The sequence below is a fragment of the Lepisosteus platostomus genome, chromosome 27 (genome assembly GCF_059453375.1).
Source record: "Lepisosteus platostomus isolate fLepPlt1 chromosome 27, fLepPlt1.hap1, whole genome shotgun sequence".
Classification (NCBI taxonomy): Eukaryota; Metazoa; Chordata; class Actinopteri; order Semionotiformes; family Lepisosteidae; genus Lepisosteus; species Lepisosteus platostomus.
In genome coordinates, this window is record NC_142637.1 from 1,971,716 (window position 1) to 1,989,660 (window position 17,945).

Consider the following 17,945-nt stretch of genomic DNA (forward strand, 5'->3'; position numbering starts at 1 on the left):
TGCACAGGAAGGGAGCCACTTCATTCACCAGCGAAGTGATGCGCCTGTAGTGTATCTGAGAGCCACACCACAGTTACTCTGATGCAGATCCGCCCCTGTGAGACGGTGTGGCAGGAGCAGGCTGGAAGGTGGCAGTGATGCTGCCTCAACCCTTCTCTTGGACTCCTAGGGCTTCTCTTGAACAGAGCAGGCTCGGGCAGTGAGTCCCAGTCCCTTCGCAGAGGAGGCAGCACAGGGTTAAGAGTCATGCGGCGAGCCCAGACTCACCCTCGTTGAGAATGTCGATGACGTCGTTGACGTTGAAGCTGAGTTCGTCCACGTCCTGCCCCGCGTACTGATACACCGCCCGGCAGCGTGGCCCCTGGGGCCGGGCCTGGGGCTTGGGACGTCCCGTAGGGGCTGGAGGCGGCCGGTGCTGACTGATGCTCTTTTTCCTCTGCATCCTGTAACCCCAACACCCAGACAGAGGAGCTCAGGTGTGACGTCCGCCCTTCCTAGCAGCTCCTCAAAGAGCCACTCACGTGCACACACTGCAAACCCTTGGCTTTCACCCTGTTTATAGCTCTCATCAGATAAATGAAGAAGATCTGAGCGTCGAAATGGTATTTTTTATACTGGCAGCAATACTTTGAAAGCCACAAAGCAGAAAGTGGTACTTCCTTGCTGATGAAAGTCAGTTTCCCACCTCACCCCCCCCCCCCCTACAAGGCCTCCCCACCCAAAAATAATTTCTATGGGATTTCTGGGTAAAATAAAAAAGCAGCTCTTTAAGGACAAAGACTACCAGCTCGATTCTCAGTGTCCTGGTGTAGTAAGGGTGTAGTGCAGGTGTAGTACAGGTGTAGTACAGGGTGTAGTACAGGGTGTAGTACAGGGTGTAGTGCAGGTGTAGTAAGGGTGTAGTGCAGGTGTAGTAAGGGTGTAGTGCAGGTGTAGTACAGGGTGTAGTACAGGTGTAGTACAGGGTGTAGTGCAGGTGTAGTAAGGGTGTAGTACAGGTGTAGTACAGGGTGTAGTACAGGTGTAGTACAGGTGTAGTACAGGGTGTAGTAAGGGTGTAGTGCAGGTGTAGTACAGGTGTAGTACAGGGTGTAGTACGGGTGTAGTAAGGGTGTAGTGCAGGTGTAGTAAGGGTGTAGTGCAGGTGTAGTACAGGTGTAGTACAGGTGTAGTGCAGGTGTAGTAAGGGTGTAGTGCAGGTGTAGTACAGGGTGTAGTACAGGGTGTAGTGCAGGTGTAGTACAGGGTGTAGTACAGGTGTAGTGCAGGTGTAGTACAGGGTGTAGTGCAGGTGTAGTACAGGTGTAGTGCAGGTGTAGTACAGGGTGTAGTGCAGGTGTAGTACAGGGTGTAGTACAGGTGTAGTGCAGGTGTAGTACAGGTGTAGTACAGGGTGTAGTGCAGGTGTAGTACAGGGTGTAGTACAGGGTGTAGTGCAGGTGTAGTACAGGGTGTAGTACAGGTGTAGTACAGGGTGTAGTGCAGGTGTAGTGCAGGTGTAGTACAGGGTGTAGTGCAGGTGTAGTGCAGGTGTAGTACAGGTGTAGTACAGGTGTAGTGCAGGTGTAGTACAGGATGTAGTACAGGGTGTAGTGCAGGTGTAGTACAGGGTGTAGTACAGGGTGTAGTACAGGGTGTAGTGCAGGTGTAGTGCAGGTGTAGTACAGGGTGTAGTACAGGGTGTAGTACAGGGTGTAGTGCAGGTGTAGTACAGGTGTAGTACAGGGTGTAGTACAGGGTGTAGTGCAGGTGTAGTACAGGGTGTAGTGCAGGGTGTAGTGCAGGTGTAGTACAGGGTGTAGTAAGGGTGTAGTAAGGGTGTAGTACAGGGGGAGACGTTACCCTGCCACGCCCTGGTCCGGCACGTTGAGGAAGTCCAGGTTGCCCGAGGTGTTGCTCTGAGGGGACACCTTCTTGGACTTTCTAGCGCCACTCTTGGGGAGAGCAGCCGCGGGGGGGCCTCGGCCCTGCTTCTGGGGCATGGTGTAAGTGGGGTTCCGCTCCGGAGCGTTGCCGCGGGGGAACTGGGCTGCCCCGTTCTGGTGAGCCCCTGGAAAGAGAGGATACAAGCTCAGGCTCCGCACTTCCTGCGCTGGGGATTGTGGGGATGGCTGAGCAGGCCCTTCCTGGAGAGGCGAGGCAGAAGGAGATGGACCAGGATACCAGACCGAGCTGCTCCAGGAGAGAGCGAAGAGAGGGCTGTCAAATGTGTTTTTGGGGGGATGTTTTTTTTAGTTCTGTTTACTGGGGACAGCGGCAATCATTTATTTTTGTGCATGTGTGCCCCTTGTGTTATTGAGGAGGCAGCTCTGACACAGACAGGTGCCTGTAGGTCACACCCAGAAATCCTATGAGCCACAGAACGGAATCCAAAAGCTTCTGTTTGGAGCCTATCTTATCCTTCCCATACCTTTGTTTTTACATAATTGCAGTTTTTATTCCTCTAGCAACCACAATAACTTTTTCACTATGTGTTGCATTTCAACAGTGTGCCAAGGAGCCCCAGACTACTCCTGCTCAGTGACAATTCCCAGGTTCTCATCTGGTCATTACTGGGCACCAAGTCATTTCCTGGCATCTCTTACAATAAGTAGCTGGAGTCTGCCTCATTAGGGTCCTTCTAGATCAACGAGTTTAAAAAACCACAGTTGGTCTATAGGAAGTCCATGAGAGCCAGACTAGGAAGAGGTAAGCAGAAACAAGTAGAAGGCCGCTTCCTTTGTTGTGTATGTCTCCGGCGTAAGTGATGTAATTGCCCAGGTGGGCTGTGACTGGCTCTTTACCGCTAGGGGCAGAGGGGGCGGGTCTTTGTGGGGCTCGGCTCCGCCCCCCACCTCGGCTCTGTGGAGCTCCTTTCCTTGTGGGCTCTGAAAAACACAGACACACGGACACGGGTAACAGCTCACTCCCCACTAGCTTGTCACCTGCAGAGGCTGACAGCCGAGATCACAGAAGCTCCCGTGATGCGGAGTGCTGCGTACAGTCAGAAACAACACGCCTGCAGCCCATCATTTCATCAGCAGGGAATGAAAAAGAAGACGGGGTGCACAAGACGAAAAAGTATGAAAGATTTCAAGTTCTTCTAAAATAACTAAAAATGTCCATCCATACATTTTCGATTTTCAAATCATTTCAGGGTCACGGGGAGCTGGAGCCCATCCCAGCAAGCAAAGGGTGCAGGTAGGGTACACCCTGGGCACAGCACACACACACACTCTCTCACTCTCTCACTCTCTCACTCTCTCACTCTCTCACTCTCACCAGGGTCAATTTTCCCAGAAGCCAATTAACCCACCAGCATGTCTTTGGACTGTGGGAGGAAACCCATACGAACACGGGGAGAACATGCAAACTCCACACACACAGCACCCCAGGAACTGAGTCCAGGGCCACAGCACTGGTACTGTGAGGCTGCAGTGCTCACCACTGCGCCACCATCGCGCCGCCCGCTAAAAAATCTCAAAACCTGTAAATGCAGCTGATCAGATGCCGATATACTCGAAATCTCAGCAACAAGTTATGGAACAATATCCACAGCAACAAACGTCTCTAAAACGTATATCCCTGTTTAGTGGCTATAACAGAGACACAAGACTGAAATGTTGGATTCGGACAGCCAGAGAGCTACGCAACATGCTTTATCCCCACCGGGTTTCCTAGCGTCTCCACTAGAGTCAGAGACTCTGCGAAGTGGACGTGGACGCTCCTCGCCACCTGCTGGCCGGAGAGCAAGGGGGCAGCAAAGCGCTCGCGCGGTCCGGATCAGTGCCGCAGGGCTACTCACTGGCGGTCTTGGGCAGGCCATCCCCAATGGTGATGGTGAGGGTCTTTCCGCTGGGCTTGAGCTGCGCCAGGTCCCCCTGGCCGCGCTGTACCACCACGCAGCGCGAGCCCCCGCCACCCCAGCCCTCCTTCTTCACCTTGAAATCGATCCTGGGGGGTGGGAGAGCGAGAGGGCTGTTAGCGCAGAGTGGGGCCCTGCAGTGAGGGTGGGGCTTCAGCACAGAATTCTGAGTGTGGCGGCACAGCTGTAGCCAGGGTAGGACGCTCAGCTGACCGGCACTGCAGGACACTAGGGTCTCTGTAGCGTGTGTAAACAGGTTCACAGGTGGTGCATTCATCGCTTCAGTAGGTAATAACATTCTCACGTATTTAATTTAGACTAAATTTGGTTTAGAAAGGGATTCACAGTATGGCGATGGTTGTCACTGGGCTGGTCAGAGTAGGTTCTCTCTTGTGTGTATTGCTAAACCTGCTTAGACTAAACTCTCCCTGCACGGTATATTTCTTCCTGTTGTGGTCTGCCCATGTTCTCAGGCCTCAGGTGCCGCATGGTGAGGAGCTGGCCCATCACTGTCAGTTCTACCCCTCAGGATACAAAAAGCATTTAACTGCAGCTGACGGTTGAACCAGTGCTGGGGAAACACCTTTGGAAGAGAACGGCTGAGACATTACAGGTTACCGATCTGGACAAGTGGAAACTGTGTGGAAGTGTGTTCGAAAACCCTAGAACAGCCGTCCCTTCTCTACACAAATTGTGATGGGAGAATGGAACAAGCTACCCTGCCATTTTTTTAAGCCTATACCCTGGCTTCATTAAAAAAAAACCCCGTGAGATCCTGGGGTGAATTAACTCCTCACTACCAAACGGCTCGGACGGCCGAATGGTTTCTCCTCTGTAAGCGAGCGCGGAAGGCAGGGGACGTACCGGTCGGAGAAGCGCAGCGCCAGCTTGCTCTTCGTTAGCTCCTCGAAGCGCTTGCACAGCAGGCTGAGGAACTCGGTCTTGAAGTTGGACTCCAGCAGGCTGTCGTACTCGGCCTCGTGCAGCACGAAGAAGTCGTCCTGCCGCGAGCTGGGTGGGGCGAGGAAGAGGACAGAGGTTGCACAGGTGCCCCTTTACAGACGCAGAGACTCGGACAGCCGTGGACAACAAAAACACCTGAGGTCAAAGATCCTGGCAGGGGATTACTGCTGCAGGAAACACATATTTTCATTCTTGCAAACATTGCAAAAAATAAACAATCCTTTTGATACATCTTAGCATAGGCCCTTAGCACACTGGAACTGATGATGAGTGCTGATGTCATCATTCTGGGCTGAACTGCAGCCTAAAGTAGATGAAAAACACAGGTCAGACCTTTTGGTCGGCTGAACTCTTAAAATCTGTCAATGCAGAAGACCCTGCTTTAATATCACATGGACTGTTTAAAGACTAGGTTGGAGGTCTCTGTTTTCTGGAAAATCCTGACTAACCAATTGCAATCCCACTCTTGGCAGCGTTCAGATGATTATGTATCAGTACCTTGGGCAGTCCTAATCACAGTCATGACAGAGGTCATGTACCTGCCTTTACTTGCCCCATCTCATGTTTTCTTCTTTGACAGTGTCCTTAAGCTGCAGATATTATCATGTAGCCGGTAGGTGTTTGGAATTGATCTAATAATTCCTTCAAGGTGATTCTGCTCTCATTTCAGATTACAGTTCTCAGCAGCAGGTCACTTTATTTTGAACTGTGACGATAATTAATTTACCTCACCAAGCTGAAGGCTGAACCTGTTCCTGAATGTCACTGAGCTTCTGCTGTGAAATTTAAGATCTGTGCAGAATCGAAAATTGCTGGTTTAGACGCATTTCAGCATCCCTTCACCATGAGTGACACTGGTTGGACCACAACGTCTGCTTTGTCTAAGCATTACCCAGCCATGTTGTTGGAGCTGATACAGTGGTGTCCTTCAAGAGACACCCGCATGTCTACTAACTACCACAAGAGCTGGATGGGCCTCCTTGCTTTTTAAATCAATTTGTAACACATTTTATGTTCTTCATTTTCCTTCACTCTGGGTTTGAAATGAAAGGTTTTGTGCTGCGTTTCAGGAGCATCAGTGTCTCAGGTACACAGTTCCGGTGAAGTGGGGCTCGGGGCACAGACTCACCTTAACGACACGCTGCAGATGCTGGCAATCTCCAGCTTCCTCTTCAGGACCTCCTTGATCTGACCCTTCTCCGGACCCTTCTTCACCTTCTCTCGACCAATCAGGTAAATGCCCTTGGGGGTCAGGATCAGATCCCGCTTTATGGACTGCGGGGGGGGGGGGGCAGGGGGAGAGAGGCTCGTGAAAATGGGAGTCACGAACGTGCTGCACACCAGCTCACAGAAGCAGTCTGACGCAGAAAAAAATGAGCTTAACGTTATGAGAAATAAGAGAGAAGCTCATCATATCGTCACGCATACGGCCGACATTCCAGGTTGTGCGAGCCGGCTTGCCAGCACGGCGACGTCAATGTCCTTCCCTGTGAATAGCAGGGACCTCAGCCGCCGGGTTGACGGGAGATCTCCCTTTAGCTTAACTGGCTTGTTCCCTGCTGAGTGACGCCGGAGGCCTGGGTTCGAGTCCCCAGCGGTGGGGGGCCGACCTGAGGCGGGAGTGGCGAGGGCGCATACCCACGTGAACCCGAAAGAGCTACAATATATTAAAGCCTCAAACTGGTTCTCCCATCATTCCCTACCTTAAACCTCCTGTCGTACTTGTTGACGGAGTCAGCGAAGTCCACACGCTCCCTCTTGCCCAAGAACTGGCGCAGTTCGGGCTTGTCCTCCATGCCCAAGTAATCTCCCACAAAGTTCCTGTTGATACTGTTCCTGCGCCTCTCCTTCGAGTTGTACAGGATGTCGGAGGCTGAGAAGACCATGGGAAACACCCACTACATTATTCTACCACGCAGAGGTGCTTTTAAAACCCAGAACAGGGGGGCTTTCTTTGCGCAAAGGGTTGTGGGAGACTGGGCCAAGCTACCCCATCGAGGGGTTGAAGCCGATTCCGCAGCATCCTTCAAGAACTGCTGATCGAGATCTTGGATCAATTAACTACTGATTCACAGACGGGCAGGTGGCATCATGCCGTGTGCAGGCAGGTTCATGTGTGTGCAGGGAGGATCATGCTGCGTGCAGGCAGGATCATGTGTGTAGTACAACATACTTGAGCTTCTTCTCAAGTTGACCATGCTGACATTTCCGCAGGTATGTCCCCCAGTCACTTACCCTCCTCCCGCATCTGCTCGTATTTCCTCCTGGCTATGTACTTCCTCCAGGCTTTCTGAATAGTCCTCGCGAAGGTGTCGAACTTGCGCTCCCTCATCTCCTCCAACAGGAACAGCTGGCCGGAACGACATCAGGATGCATTTACCCAGCAGGGTAACTGCAGTAATGTGTGGGTTTTGTTCATGTTTTAAACAGGGTTAGGATTTACGCGGGAACTAGGTTTTACAAAGGGTAGGCCCTAGTCAGAGCAGTTGTGTTGTAGAGGTTCATCTGAAGAAGAGGTGATGTGGATTAATCTGTGAATTCTGCACAGGGCACATCTGGCCTGACATGATGTGAATTAGGTTTGATGGAGCTGATGTATATTTAAACAAACACAGCTGTCCCACTGAACCTCTTTTAACCAGAAGCTTGATATTTGTACAACAGTCCCTGCTGTAGAAACAGCGATCTTTTACATCAGGCCCTGCATGAGGCACAAGACTCGTCACGACGACGAAACACGGGGTGACCCCCCGGTGGAGCGCGGCTGCCCTACCGACTCTGGGTTCTTCACGAACACCTTGGTGCGCCCCATCTGGTACTGGTCGGAGTCCATGTTGACAGAGCGCAAGAGGTGCTCGACGCCCTGGCGCTCGTCGCCACGCCAGCAGGGCCAGGTTTGTGGAGTGAGGATGGCATACCTGGAAGCGCACACCGAGACAGCAGTGATGTATTCCACCCACACACTCGCCAGAAACCTTTTTGCTTTGCGTATGAATAGGTGTAACCATCCCCGGCTCTAAACCACAGGCCAGAGTTAGATGCTCTGTTCCCAGAAATCCTGCGTAAGACCGTCCTCCATCTCTGTACCAAAAGACCGTGTGAATCGCTCAACAGGCTCCCATACCCCGGACAAAGGATGCGATCTGCCCCACGAGGCGGCCTCACCTCTGTAGGAACTTGCCAAAGATCCTGCGGTAGGCGAAACCAGCGCGTCTCACCCGGATGTTCTCCCGCAGGCCCAGGTACTCCACCTGGTGCTTCACCCTGGACATGCAGGACACACACACACACTGAGTCGGGTCGCGGTGGCCGCTGGCCCTGCTTCTGAAACGATGCCCCCATGTGTGACGAGAGCAGCTCAGGTCTGCTCCTGCTGGGATGCAGAGCGTACACAGCGCCGCTCCCTAGACGGCGGGGAAGTCCCCTATGCACAAAAGGGGCAGGATTCTACTAGGTTTGAAGGGTCGTGATGTCACTTTCGTAATGGCTCAGTGACATGTGCTCAATTCTCAGAACACGGCTTTGTCAGAGACTGTGGAGATCAGGTTCTACATGATGTACAGCTTTTAAAGGTAATTTCCCTTGGACACATACAACAACAAGCAAAATTGTCTCCTGAACCGAATTCATCAATGTTTTAATAACGTTAAACCAACTAAAATATACTGAAAAAAACACGAAATAATGCAAAAACACAGAACTCTCACTCTGCACTGCTATAAAGTGTGATTTATTAAACAGATTTTAATAAATCAGTACATTAATTCCCAGCAATAAATATATCACTTCAACAGCGGGTTCTTGCTGTTTGAAAGCAAAGGAGTTAAGATAGCTTGGTGAATTAATTCAATCAAAACCAATCATAACAGTAGGAATCCAGAAAAAATAAAATTATATTGGAAAAGTTAAAGGCAACTAATCTGTTAAAAAGATTTCATGGAAGCCTGCACATCAACAGGCATGTGTGACAGTGTCAGGCCTGTGAGCATCTGTGCTCTGACAATGACAGGGCACAGAGTGAGATACAGAGATACAGACCTGCTCTCCTCCCAGTCTTTGGGCCTCTTGGTCTCGTTGGGTTTGATGCAGCGGATGTAGTGTGGTGTACATTTCATCAGGGTGTTGACCAGGTCATTGGCTTGTTTCTGATGGAGCAGTAAAGCCAGACAGGCAATTAGCTTCCTCTACGTCCAACATAACTAAAAGGATTATTCCACCATTACTCCACCAATTAATGACTTGGGTTTCGATTGGTTGTTCATACCTAGGCTCTACGATACTACAGCAATTGGGAAATGCCTATGGGTCAAATTACAATGGGTTTTTATAAATAACTCTTCTGTAATCTCTTCTGACCCCTGAGCACAGCTGGGTTATTTGGGAAGTTGGTAATAACTGGGATCAGCAAACGCATTTGTTCCTTAAACGAAGCAGCTTGTAACCATAATTGTAATATATACTCTTGTTATCAATTAACGTCAGCAGAATGAGCAAAGAAACAGCTGACAGACCCATAAACTGGTGAATTTAAAGGGACAGTGATAATGACTCTGTTACAGAAATAAACAATACAGTATAGGCTATGGTATTTCACAACTGCAGGACGCCTTTCCAAAACCCATTGACACTATACATAGTGGTAAAAAAGTACAATAAAAATCCAACGAATTGGTCTCCTGCAGCGTTGGAGGAAGGAGCAGTGACAGCAGAGGCACAGTCACCAAGCCTGGGGTTCAGTCCAGGGTTCAGGAAGCAGGGGACTGGCCTCCACTGAACCGGAGAGGGAGTGTAAACCTGGAGGAGCTCACTGTCACACACTGTCGAGTGGGTCTGTCGCTAATGGGAAGGAATAGGAGTGTGTGACTTTTAAAGAATGAATCGAAGTACTGCACTGTACTGTATTTTATTGTGTCTGATGCCCGTTGGGGCTCAGGTCGTTAGTTCTGTACAGGTCGCATACATTTTGAAGTCACAGTAACACGGGCAGGATAACCACAGCTCCGATTAGCACCTTGATCTTACTGCTGGCCGTGGAGGGCCTGCCCTTCTTGTCTGTGTTGAGGTTCTCAGGGAAGAGGCTCCTGATGAAGTCGCTGGGGAGACAAGGGGAGCAGGCAGAAGGTGAGAGAGAAACACGGCCACGCCCACCTCCTGCCCTGTACCTGCGTGGCTGTATAAATGGGAAGTAAACCAGAACTGTAGAGGTGTCGAAAGTAATTGCTGCTCTATATGCTGAAGAACAAACATTTCAGAGAGTGGAAAATCACCACTACTTAGCTACAATATATCTGACTATATCTACAATTTATTACTTCAGTGCCATTTACAGAGCTGGAGAAACTTTACCTGGTTGCATTTTGATCTTTATGAATGTAATGTCAGTATTTTGAATGACTTCGCAACACTTGTACGGTGGTACCCATGTGCATATCATATATGATCTCATTCGGATGAGGAAGAAGATGCATCCTCAGTTCTAGAGTATTTTTTAGTTCCTTTCCCCTTAAGGCGAATTGTTCTGATGATATCCGTACTGTCGCTCACCTGGCTACGAAAAGCCATGGCTGAACAAGAGGGAAGGAGAGGGAAGGGCTCACTTACTGTTCACTGCTCTGCATCAGCTCGATGAGATCGGGGAAGAGCACATCGCGGTTTCTCTCGCAGAAGCCGTTAACGTCGTAAGACACCTGGTCCGGGCGGAAAACACGCATAAAAAACACGCCTGGATTGTGCACTACAACCACATTCACGATGGCCTTCTGCAGATCCCAGTGGTTAATGCAGGAATGAGGACTTATTTAAGTATGCTACGGATGGAGATGCATGTCCTGGCAGAGCACCAGGCGAAGAAATAGCGCACAGAGATGCAGCCGCCTCCAGCAAGCATACTGGGCCAGAGCTCCACCTGATAGCCAGAAGACAAGAACAGAAGAGGGGAGAGGAACAGACCCTCAGTCCGTCATGACCACATGACCTGCATCATGCTCTGACCTGCACAACATAACAGGGGCCATTGCACAGCAGGATGGATCTCTGAGAGCAGCAGGTGCAGTTAGAAAAGGGTTAGAAAAGGGTATGATATGCGTTCCAAAGGTACACGATGTGCAGCCGTAGTGCACATAGTGTCCAGTCACCCAGCAGGGTGTGTGAGGTAGAAGAAATGCACATTCCACCAGTCCCACCAGCAGAGCCGAGGTCTGGGAATGTGTGTGGCACAGGCAAGGTGATGGACGTCCGTCTCGCTATGACACAAGCCAATCACACATAGAGTCTATTCATTTGAGTAGTGGGTCTGAGAGTATGATGAGACAGTTAGATCGATGGCATGTCTTAGGACAGCAAAAAGCAGTGTCCTGCACAGATTACCTACCAACCAATGAGCCAATCAATCAAGCAAACAAACAAATTATTCGTCATTATTTCTTGCAGATATGGCATTTGTAAAGGTGGAATATCTGCAAGAATGGAGTCTGTAGAATGAAAATCCTAATCTTGCCAATTAACCTTAACAGTCCTATTTGTAGGAGGAAAAAATGCACCAAACACTGAACAGTCTGAAGAAATGAGTGCTAGTCCAAGAGAAACTGTAAGCTCGAAGTTCACAAAGGTTTGATGCCTGTGCTGTTTCGTCAATTACTTCGTTACTAATCAACCACAGAGATCTACAGGTCCCATGAAAAACTTGACTACCAGAGAGAGGGAGAAGCCCGTGAAACCTCATAATTAGCAGATTGAAAGGGAAGTAGAAAACAAATTTGCTTGAAGATGCAATTGCTGTGAACAACAGCTGTGAGGAACCTATTTCCTCTTACATGGATCAAACCTGTTTTTTGAGTAACAGTTTGGATCTTTCACAAGAAGTACAATATCTACAGGCACTTCTGGGGACACTTCTCCCAGTCTAGCTCCGAGGACCCCAGGACCCTTCTTGAGAACCACTGCAACAGGACGTCCGAGTGTGAGGCCAAGCAACAGGAAAGAAATGGAGTGCAAGACACCTCGTGGCAGGTTGTACAAGCTCTGGGCTGTTGCCCCTGCTGGCCCACCCCCCCTCTCCTTTGTCCACACCTTGCCTGCGTAATGGTGGATGCAGAAGCCCGAGCTCCAGCTGTTGAAGTGCTCGTGGGTGCCCACCGCCGCCTGCAGCTTCTGCAGCAGCGTGGCGTCCGCGCCCTCGCCCTTGGCGTGCATGGTGGCGCAGACGTCATCCAGGACGCTCATGATCCCTGGCGGGCTCTGCGGGCGAAGAGCAGCAACGGCTAAAGAGGGAGGAGACCTGAGCTCTGTGACCTGTGACCTGTGACCTGTGACCCACGACCTCCGTGAGGCCCCTCCAACGCTCTGCGGCAGTGCTGTCCACCTGCTGCAAGCCTGCTGTCAATTTGGCGTTTTCTGTGAGTTGGGGTGGTAATAATTATTAAATTGATTTATAAAAGTTATGTTCTATACACAAATCCATTAAAAACTCCAAAGACATTCTAGATTCTAGTACGCATCAGATATGGCCAATCCTACTCTTTTTGCTCAAGACTCTTCATTCTTCTTCATTCACGGCTTTTCATTTGTTTATTGATCTCACGGTTGCTGTGAACACTTTGGAAGTGTCAGGCAGTCAGCAGTGATTCCTAAAAGCTTACCAGCTTGTTCTCAATGAGGTCACACACTATTTTGTTATTGAAATATTCAATGGGGGTCCACTTGATACCCTCCTGGACATACTCTTCCTGTAATGGGAGAAAGACACATGTGAGAGAGTGCGGTTGCTGATTTGCTTAAGTTCAAAATCATGTTCATCACAGGACAAATGAATTTGAGGTGTCATTATTCAATCACCTGTAGAGTAACGTGGTGTGGTCAAACTATGCAAGACATTCGTGTTATTTTAGCAGCACAGGGACAGCCCCAGCTTCAGGACACTGCATGATACACTAGTAGATTTCTCAAAACTTCAGAGCACAGACTTCTCCTACTTTTCTGAAAGTATCTGAATGGGGCACATTGTGACAGCAGAGACAATTTACACTGCAGTGTAAATGTCAGAAACCCAATCAGGGGCCACAATATTTAGATACTTAACAACAAGTTTTGTTATCAAACAGATTTTTTGGGGTGAGAAGAAGCTAAGCTTTCCTTTCAGCAAAATGTAATTCACATGGAAAAGATCTGGATCACAAGAATACAGTATATTGCCAACATCAGCAATTTACTCAAAGCCTCCACAAGAGTTTTATTCAACTATGAAATCATCGACTGTAATTAAACTTGTTTTTAGTGAGAAGAAACTGAGATTTTGCTTTAGAAAACTGTATTTCACATGGCTCATAATGTTAAAAAGCTTCATCGCAAAAATTCAAGGTAAACAATGCATGAGCAGCCCCATCCTCAACAATGAGTCGAGGCACCTAATCCATCAGTTTACCACTCAGATCTAAATGACCTGTTGCGAGGTGTTCCTTGTCTTTAACATAATTTATTCCACTCTACACGTCCCTAAAACTAAAAGGCTACTTTCTGTCCTACAAAATACAGACCAGTTAGCAGTTATCTTAAAACATACTGGCTACATTTCCAGTAGGAGACTGTTGTGTTTCTGGAAACAGAAGTAAGAAAAGCAGAACAGTACAGAGGCTTTTCTACAGCAGGGTAGGCATAGAAATATAGATGCAGAACAAATTTCACTGTAGAGCTGTACTGATACCTACATTCTTCTTCAAAAACTAAAAAAACGAACAGGGTAAAAGACACCAGAGTATTGTTCACTGGTTACGGCCTCCAAAATTCATGTAAAGTTACATCTTAACACGTGCTTAACACATAATGTAATTAGTACCCATCTTACTAAATTCACTTTTGGATGGTTAAGGTCAACAAATTCTGTAGAATCCTATTCTAACTGCTAAAAAACAAACAAACAAACAAACAAACAAACAAACAAACAAACAAACATGTCTATTTTCAGTCACCATGTGTGACTGAAAGAGGAGGTTTCCAGTTCCTACAGAACTGGAAAGAGGTTTCCAGTTCCTACAGTAACTGTGACCAGAAGTGAGCTCTCTCACGTGTCCCAAGTGCAGCGTCCTGAGTACAGTCTCTGTACCTGCTCAGCTTTCAGGGTCAGCTCGATGAAGATCTGCTGCAGCTTCTCGTTCACAAAGTTGATGCAGAATTGCTCGAACCCGTTTTTCTGCCCGGGACATTAAACAGAAGGGTGGGGAAGTAGGTTAGGAAACTAAAGTCACATTTCTTGTTAGTTTCACAGTTTAACAACGCAGTACCTGGAACCACACATTTGTTTTCAGAGTACTGGTAAGTAAAATATTTAAAACTGCATCCTAAATGTCTTTGGTAACTTATAGCTTCAACATCTGAATAATTTATCATATAACATTGATTGTGAATGCTGGCTTTCTTTAGCAGTCAATCAAAACATCTCGATTCAGTAGATCTGTGATGTTCATGAGTTATTCTAGTTGGTTAACAATAAAATGTGAATCTATTCACCTGAAATATCTCGAACCCATAGATATCCAGAACTCCAATACTGTATTCCTCATATGGCTTCTGAATAGCTTTGTTAATCGCCTGCAAAGAGTTAAATATCAAGAATGAATCTGGCTCATTAGCGTGCAGATAACATCAGTTGATTATATTTTCTCCATTGCTTCGATGGACAAAGATTAGAATAATAACTACCTTATTTTCATTATAAAGGTGAAATCAAAGCTGCATTAACTGAATATATGATGGGTTGGCATCCTGTCCAGGGCTGTATTCTTAATTCATACACTAGACTTCCTGGATTGGCTCTGGATTGCTGTGACTCCTACCAGGATGCAATTCATCATGCAGAACATGACAATGTTACCATGGATATAAAGGATGTCTTGACATGAATGCTGCCTGATGCTTTCTCATCTGCTTTGCTGAAATCAACTTTGAAGAGAACGTCAATAAATGTAGCCTGTTGAAGTTAGACTAGGACCACAGGAATGCTGAAGAGCCAATTCTTACAGCTAGACTGATGTTTTCAATTGTGCAAGGATGTGAAAGAATGTTTTTTCCGTATCATGTATTTGTACAAAATACCAATATCACTTTTTACTACTCAATTAATCTGGGTGATGGTTTAATTCAAGGAAAATTATATTTTTACCCATTTACACAGTTGGGTACGAGAGTCCAGGAGCCTAAACATTGGTCCACACTGCTCTACTGTTGTTTCTCCAGATGGCTCACGAAGTGTCAGACTGAATGTGTAACCACTGTGATTTCCTGTCTACTGGATTACTCAAAATATAGCAAACCTAACTGACATTCATCTTATCATCAAAAAGCCCTTCACCAAAGGACAGAAGAAGACTAATCAATGACACCATTAATATAATCCCCTAAAATTCATTTCCCCATCACAGACCAGCTCTGTGCCCTCTGAAAGAGTGAGGATCAGCCTGTAAACGAAACCGCAGGATTTCTTTCTACAAAAAAACTCTGGGGTTCGGCTGAACTTTACTGAGAGTGAGAAGCTCACATGAGACCCACATTCCTGAGTCCTTCAAGGCCGTCGTTTAGAAAATAAACACACTGAGCCCAAGAAAGAGGAACAATGGCATTTGCAAACCAGAGAAAATTCCAGAAATGTCAAGCCCTCTTTGTGACAGGCTCTTGAGCTCTCATTCTGTATTGCGGCAGGTCAAAGACAACATTTGCGTGTGTCTCTTATCTCTTCATGTGCTGATATTTTATTTTTACTTCTACTGTTTCCTACTGTTTTCTATATGTATGTGACAGGTAATCTACAGACAGATCATCTGTAGTGATATAATCTACTGACTATTTATAGAGTATATATATCTATATGTACAGTATCTATATATGTCATCTATACAGATATAATTTCCATGTCATATTGGCATATGTATCTGATAAAAAGATCATCTAGATCTTCTGTAGAGATATCATCTACTGTATTTATATACCATCTATTAATACAGATCTATATATCTATTGTACATCATGTATATCATCTATAGCCTATTTGTCACACTTCTGCATGGCTGTAAGCGGAAGGGCAGGTGTGCCCCGGGGCTGTAAGGGGCTCGGACCTCCACCAGGAAGTCGAAGAGGCGGGCGTAGAGCGCCTTGGACAGGGCGTCGCGTGTGTAGCAGGCCTGCTCCTGGTTCAGCGTCACGTTGATGGACTCCGACTTGCCGCCCCACTTGCTGTCCATCTTCCTGCTGGTCAGCTTGTCCTGCAGGCGGGTCTGGTCGATCCCCAGCAGGTAGGCAGGGAAGGCCAGCACTGCGGGACGAGAGAGGTCCGGTTTCAGCTCCGTGTTTTCTCCCAGGATGGGGGGGGGGAGCAGGGAGTCACCCACTTCTGCTGCTTCCCACTGGCCTTCTGGCTCTGTTGCTGTGGGATCTGTCCCCTGGCCAAGGGACAGCCCAGTGAACAACTCTGTAACTCATGCCAGCATTCTGCTGGTTATTATAACTGATTCACACCCCTGAAGCCTGATAATTAACAACAAGACCATCTGAAAAGTCCCATTCCGGCCCTTAGGCTTATCTAACTCCTTTAGGATCCTTTAGGAATTGTAAGTTAAAGAGGGAAACCGAATCATTTCCCTATTTCCCAAGTGTATCCTCAAACATCGGGAATCTGTATTATACAGTATACTGCAAATTCCCATGGCTATTAAAAAAAATAATTGTTTTTTTTCCTCCCTACCAATGAGTAGATCTGTGCACACAGCAAATGATAGAAGTTTGTAACCCTGCTCACCCTCAAAATACTTCTGGGTAACAAAGCATGGCATTCCCCCAGAGACCTTTGGAGCAGATGCTAGGAGTTGGGTCTATGAAAAGTAAGGGTATGTATTTGGATGCTGGAAGGCTGTAATCAAGTAAGAATTGTTACACCGGCCCATGAAAATGTACAAAACTCAGGAACCCTCCAGGAACAGGAGATACTTCTGCCTCTGCAAGGAAGACTCATGGGGACTGCCCAGCCCATCACTCACAGTCCTGGCTTTCCACTTGTCCGTAGTTGCCTGCCTCGATGAAGCTGATGTTGCCCAGGTGCAGGATGCCCACCACGATCTGGAGCACCTGATTCTGGTTGTTGGGGGAGATGCCGATCACTTGCATGGCTTCCTGAAGGAAGAAAACAATGTCTTTTGTAAAACGTGCTCCAACAGTTCACAGGAATGGGAAACAGCAGTCCTTGAAGGCTGCATAACCGCAGGATTTACAGGTTTCAATTAGAAACTGACTAAGACCTAAAAAATCCAGGTGATATGACTTCTAATAGGCCAATCAAGAAATTAAGATCAGAGGTTGATTGTCAGTCATAGGAGTTTCCCACCTCTGTCAGACCATTCAAACAGAATCCCAGAATGGGACAATTGACTATTCCATTGGATTTAAATATTTAAAATGTAAAATTGCCATTGTCTTCCATTTTCTTGTCCACATAATTTAGCTTAACATCAGGATCCATGCATTGTAACAGGTAAGACTGGACTGAGGGCATGGTCCTTTGAAACGCTCATTGTTGGGAAGCCTGGTGTTTCACCTACTGTCATCTCCACAGTGCCTTACATGAGAGTCAGCACTGATTGGAGGAGCTGTGGGGCTCTTGCTGACATCACTGCAGGTCTCAGACTTGTGTCCAGATACCCTGGCAGGGCAACCACTTGGGGAATCAGATCACTGTGATCAATGGTATATAACTCAGGTTCAAAGTGGCAGTGCTGGACAGTGGGGCACAACCTTTGTAGCTCATCAGCTAGGCTTCTACACCTTTCAAGAGACTCTCACATCCTTCACCCCACCGGCCCAAGAGGGTGCAATCTTACCATCGTTTCCTGAAAGTCCTTGCTATCGTTGGTCCCGTCCACTTTGTAAGTCCCCGACTGATTCAGATAGAAGTAGTAGTCTGGAGTCATGATCCCTAGAGCCTCGGTCTGCTGTGGAGACGCCCCTTCCAGCACCTGCAGCCAGAGAAGAACAGAAGACACAGTGGCGCTCGATCAGGGAGTCGCTTTGAAAGTCCTGGGTTCGAGCAGGAGGGGGGGTCTGAAACGTTCTGAATCTGAACGCAGAAAAAAAAACCCACTGTGTGTTTCTTCTGCGGCCA

At 47.7% G+C, this 17,945-nt stretch overlaps 1 protein-coding gene across 1 annotated transcript in view; it reads right to left on the reverse strand.

The window, feature by feature from the left end:
* myo1f (myosin IF) overlaps positions 1-17,945 on the reverse strand; it is a 47,883-nt gene that overhangs the window by 1,572 nt on the left and 28,366 nt on the right. The window contains exons 8-27 of the mRNA XM_088622437.1: positions 17,665-17,799; positions 16,828-16,960; positions 15,910-16,106; positions 14,309-14,389; positions 13,905-13,991; positions 12,445-12,531; positions 11,876-12,043; positions 10,409-10,494; positions 9,819-9,900; positions 8,846-8,952; positions 7,973-8,071; positions 7,581-7,725; positions 7,043-7,157; positions 6,511-6,680; positions 5,937-6,082; positions 4,709-4,855; positions 3,785-3,933; positions 2,784-2,867; positions 1,843-2,050; positions 268-443 (exon numbers count right to left, since the gene is read on the reverse strand). Coding sequence (XP_088478563.1) covers positions 268-443; positions 1,843-2,050; positions 2,784-2,867; positions 3,785-3,933; positions 4,709-4,855; positions 5,937-6,082; positions 6,511-6,680; positions 7,043-7,157; positions 7,581-7,725; positions 7,973-8,071; positions 8,846-8,952; positions 9,819-9,900; positions 10,409-10,494; positions 11,876-12,043; positions 12,445-12,531; positions 13,905-13,991; positions 14,309-14,389; positions 15,910-16,106; positions 16,828-16,960; positions 17,665-17,799 — 2,602 coding nt within the window. The remainder of the gene's footprint in view (positions 1-267; positions 444-1,842; positions 2,051-2,783; positions 2,868-3,784; positions 3,934-4,708; positions 4,856-5,936; positions 6,083-6,510; positions 6,681-7,042; positions 7,158-7,580; positions 7,726-7,972; positions 8,072-8,845; positions 8,953-9,818; positions 9,901-10,408; positions 10,495-11,875; positions 12,044-12,444; positions 12,532-13,904; positions 13,992-14,308; positions 14,390-15,909; positions 16,107-16,827; positions 16,961-17,664; positions 17,800-17,945) is intronic.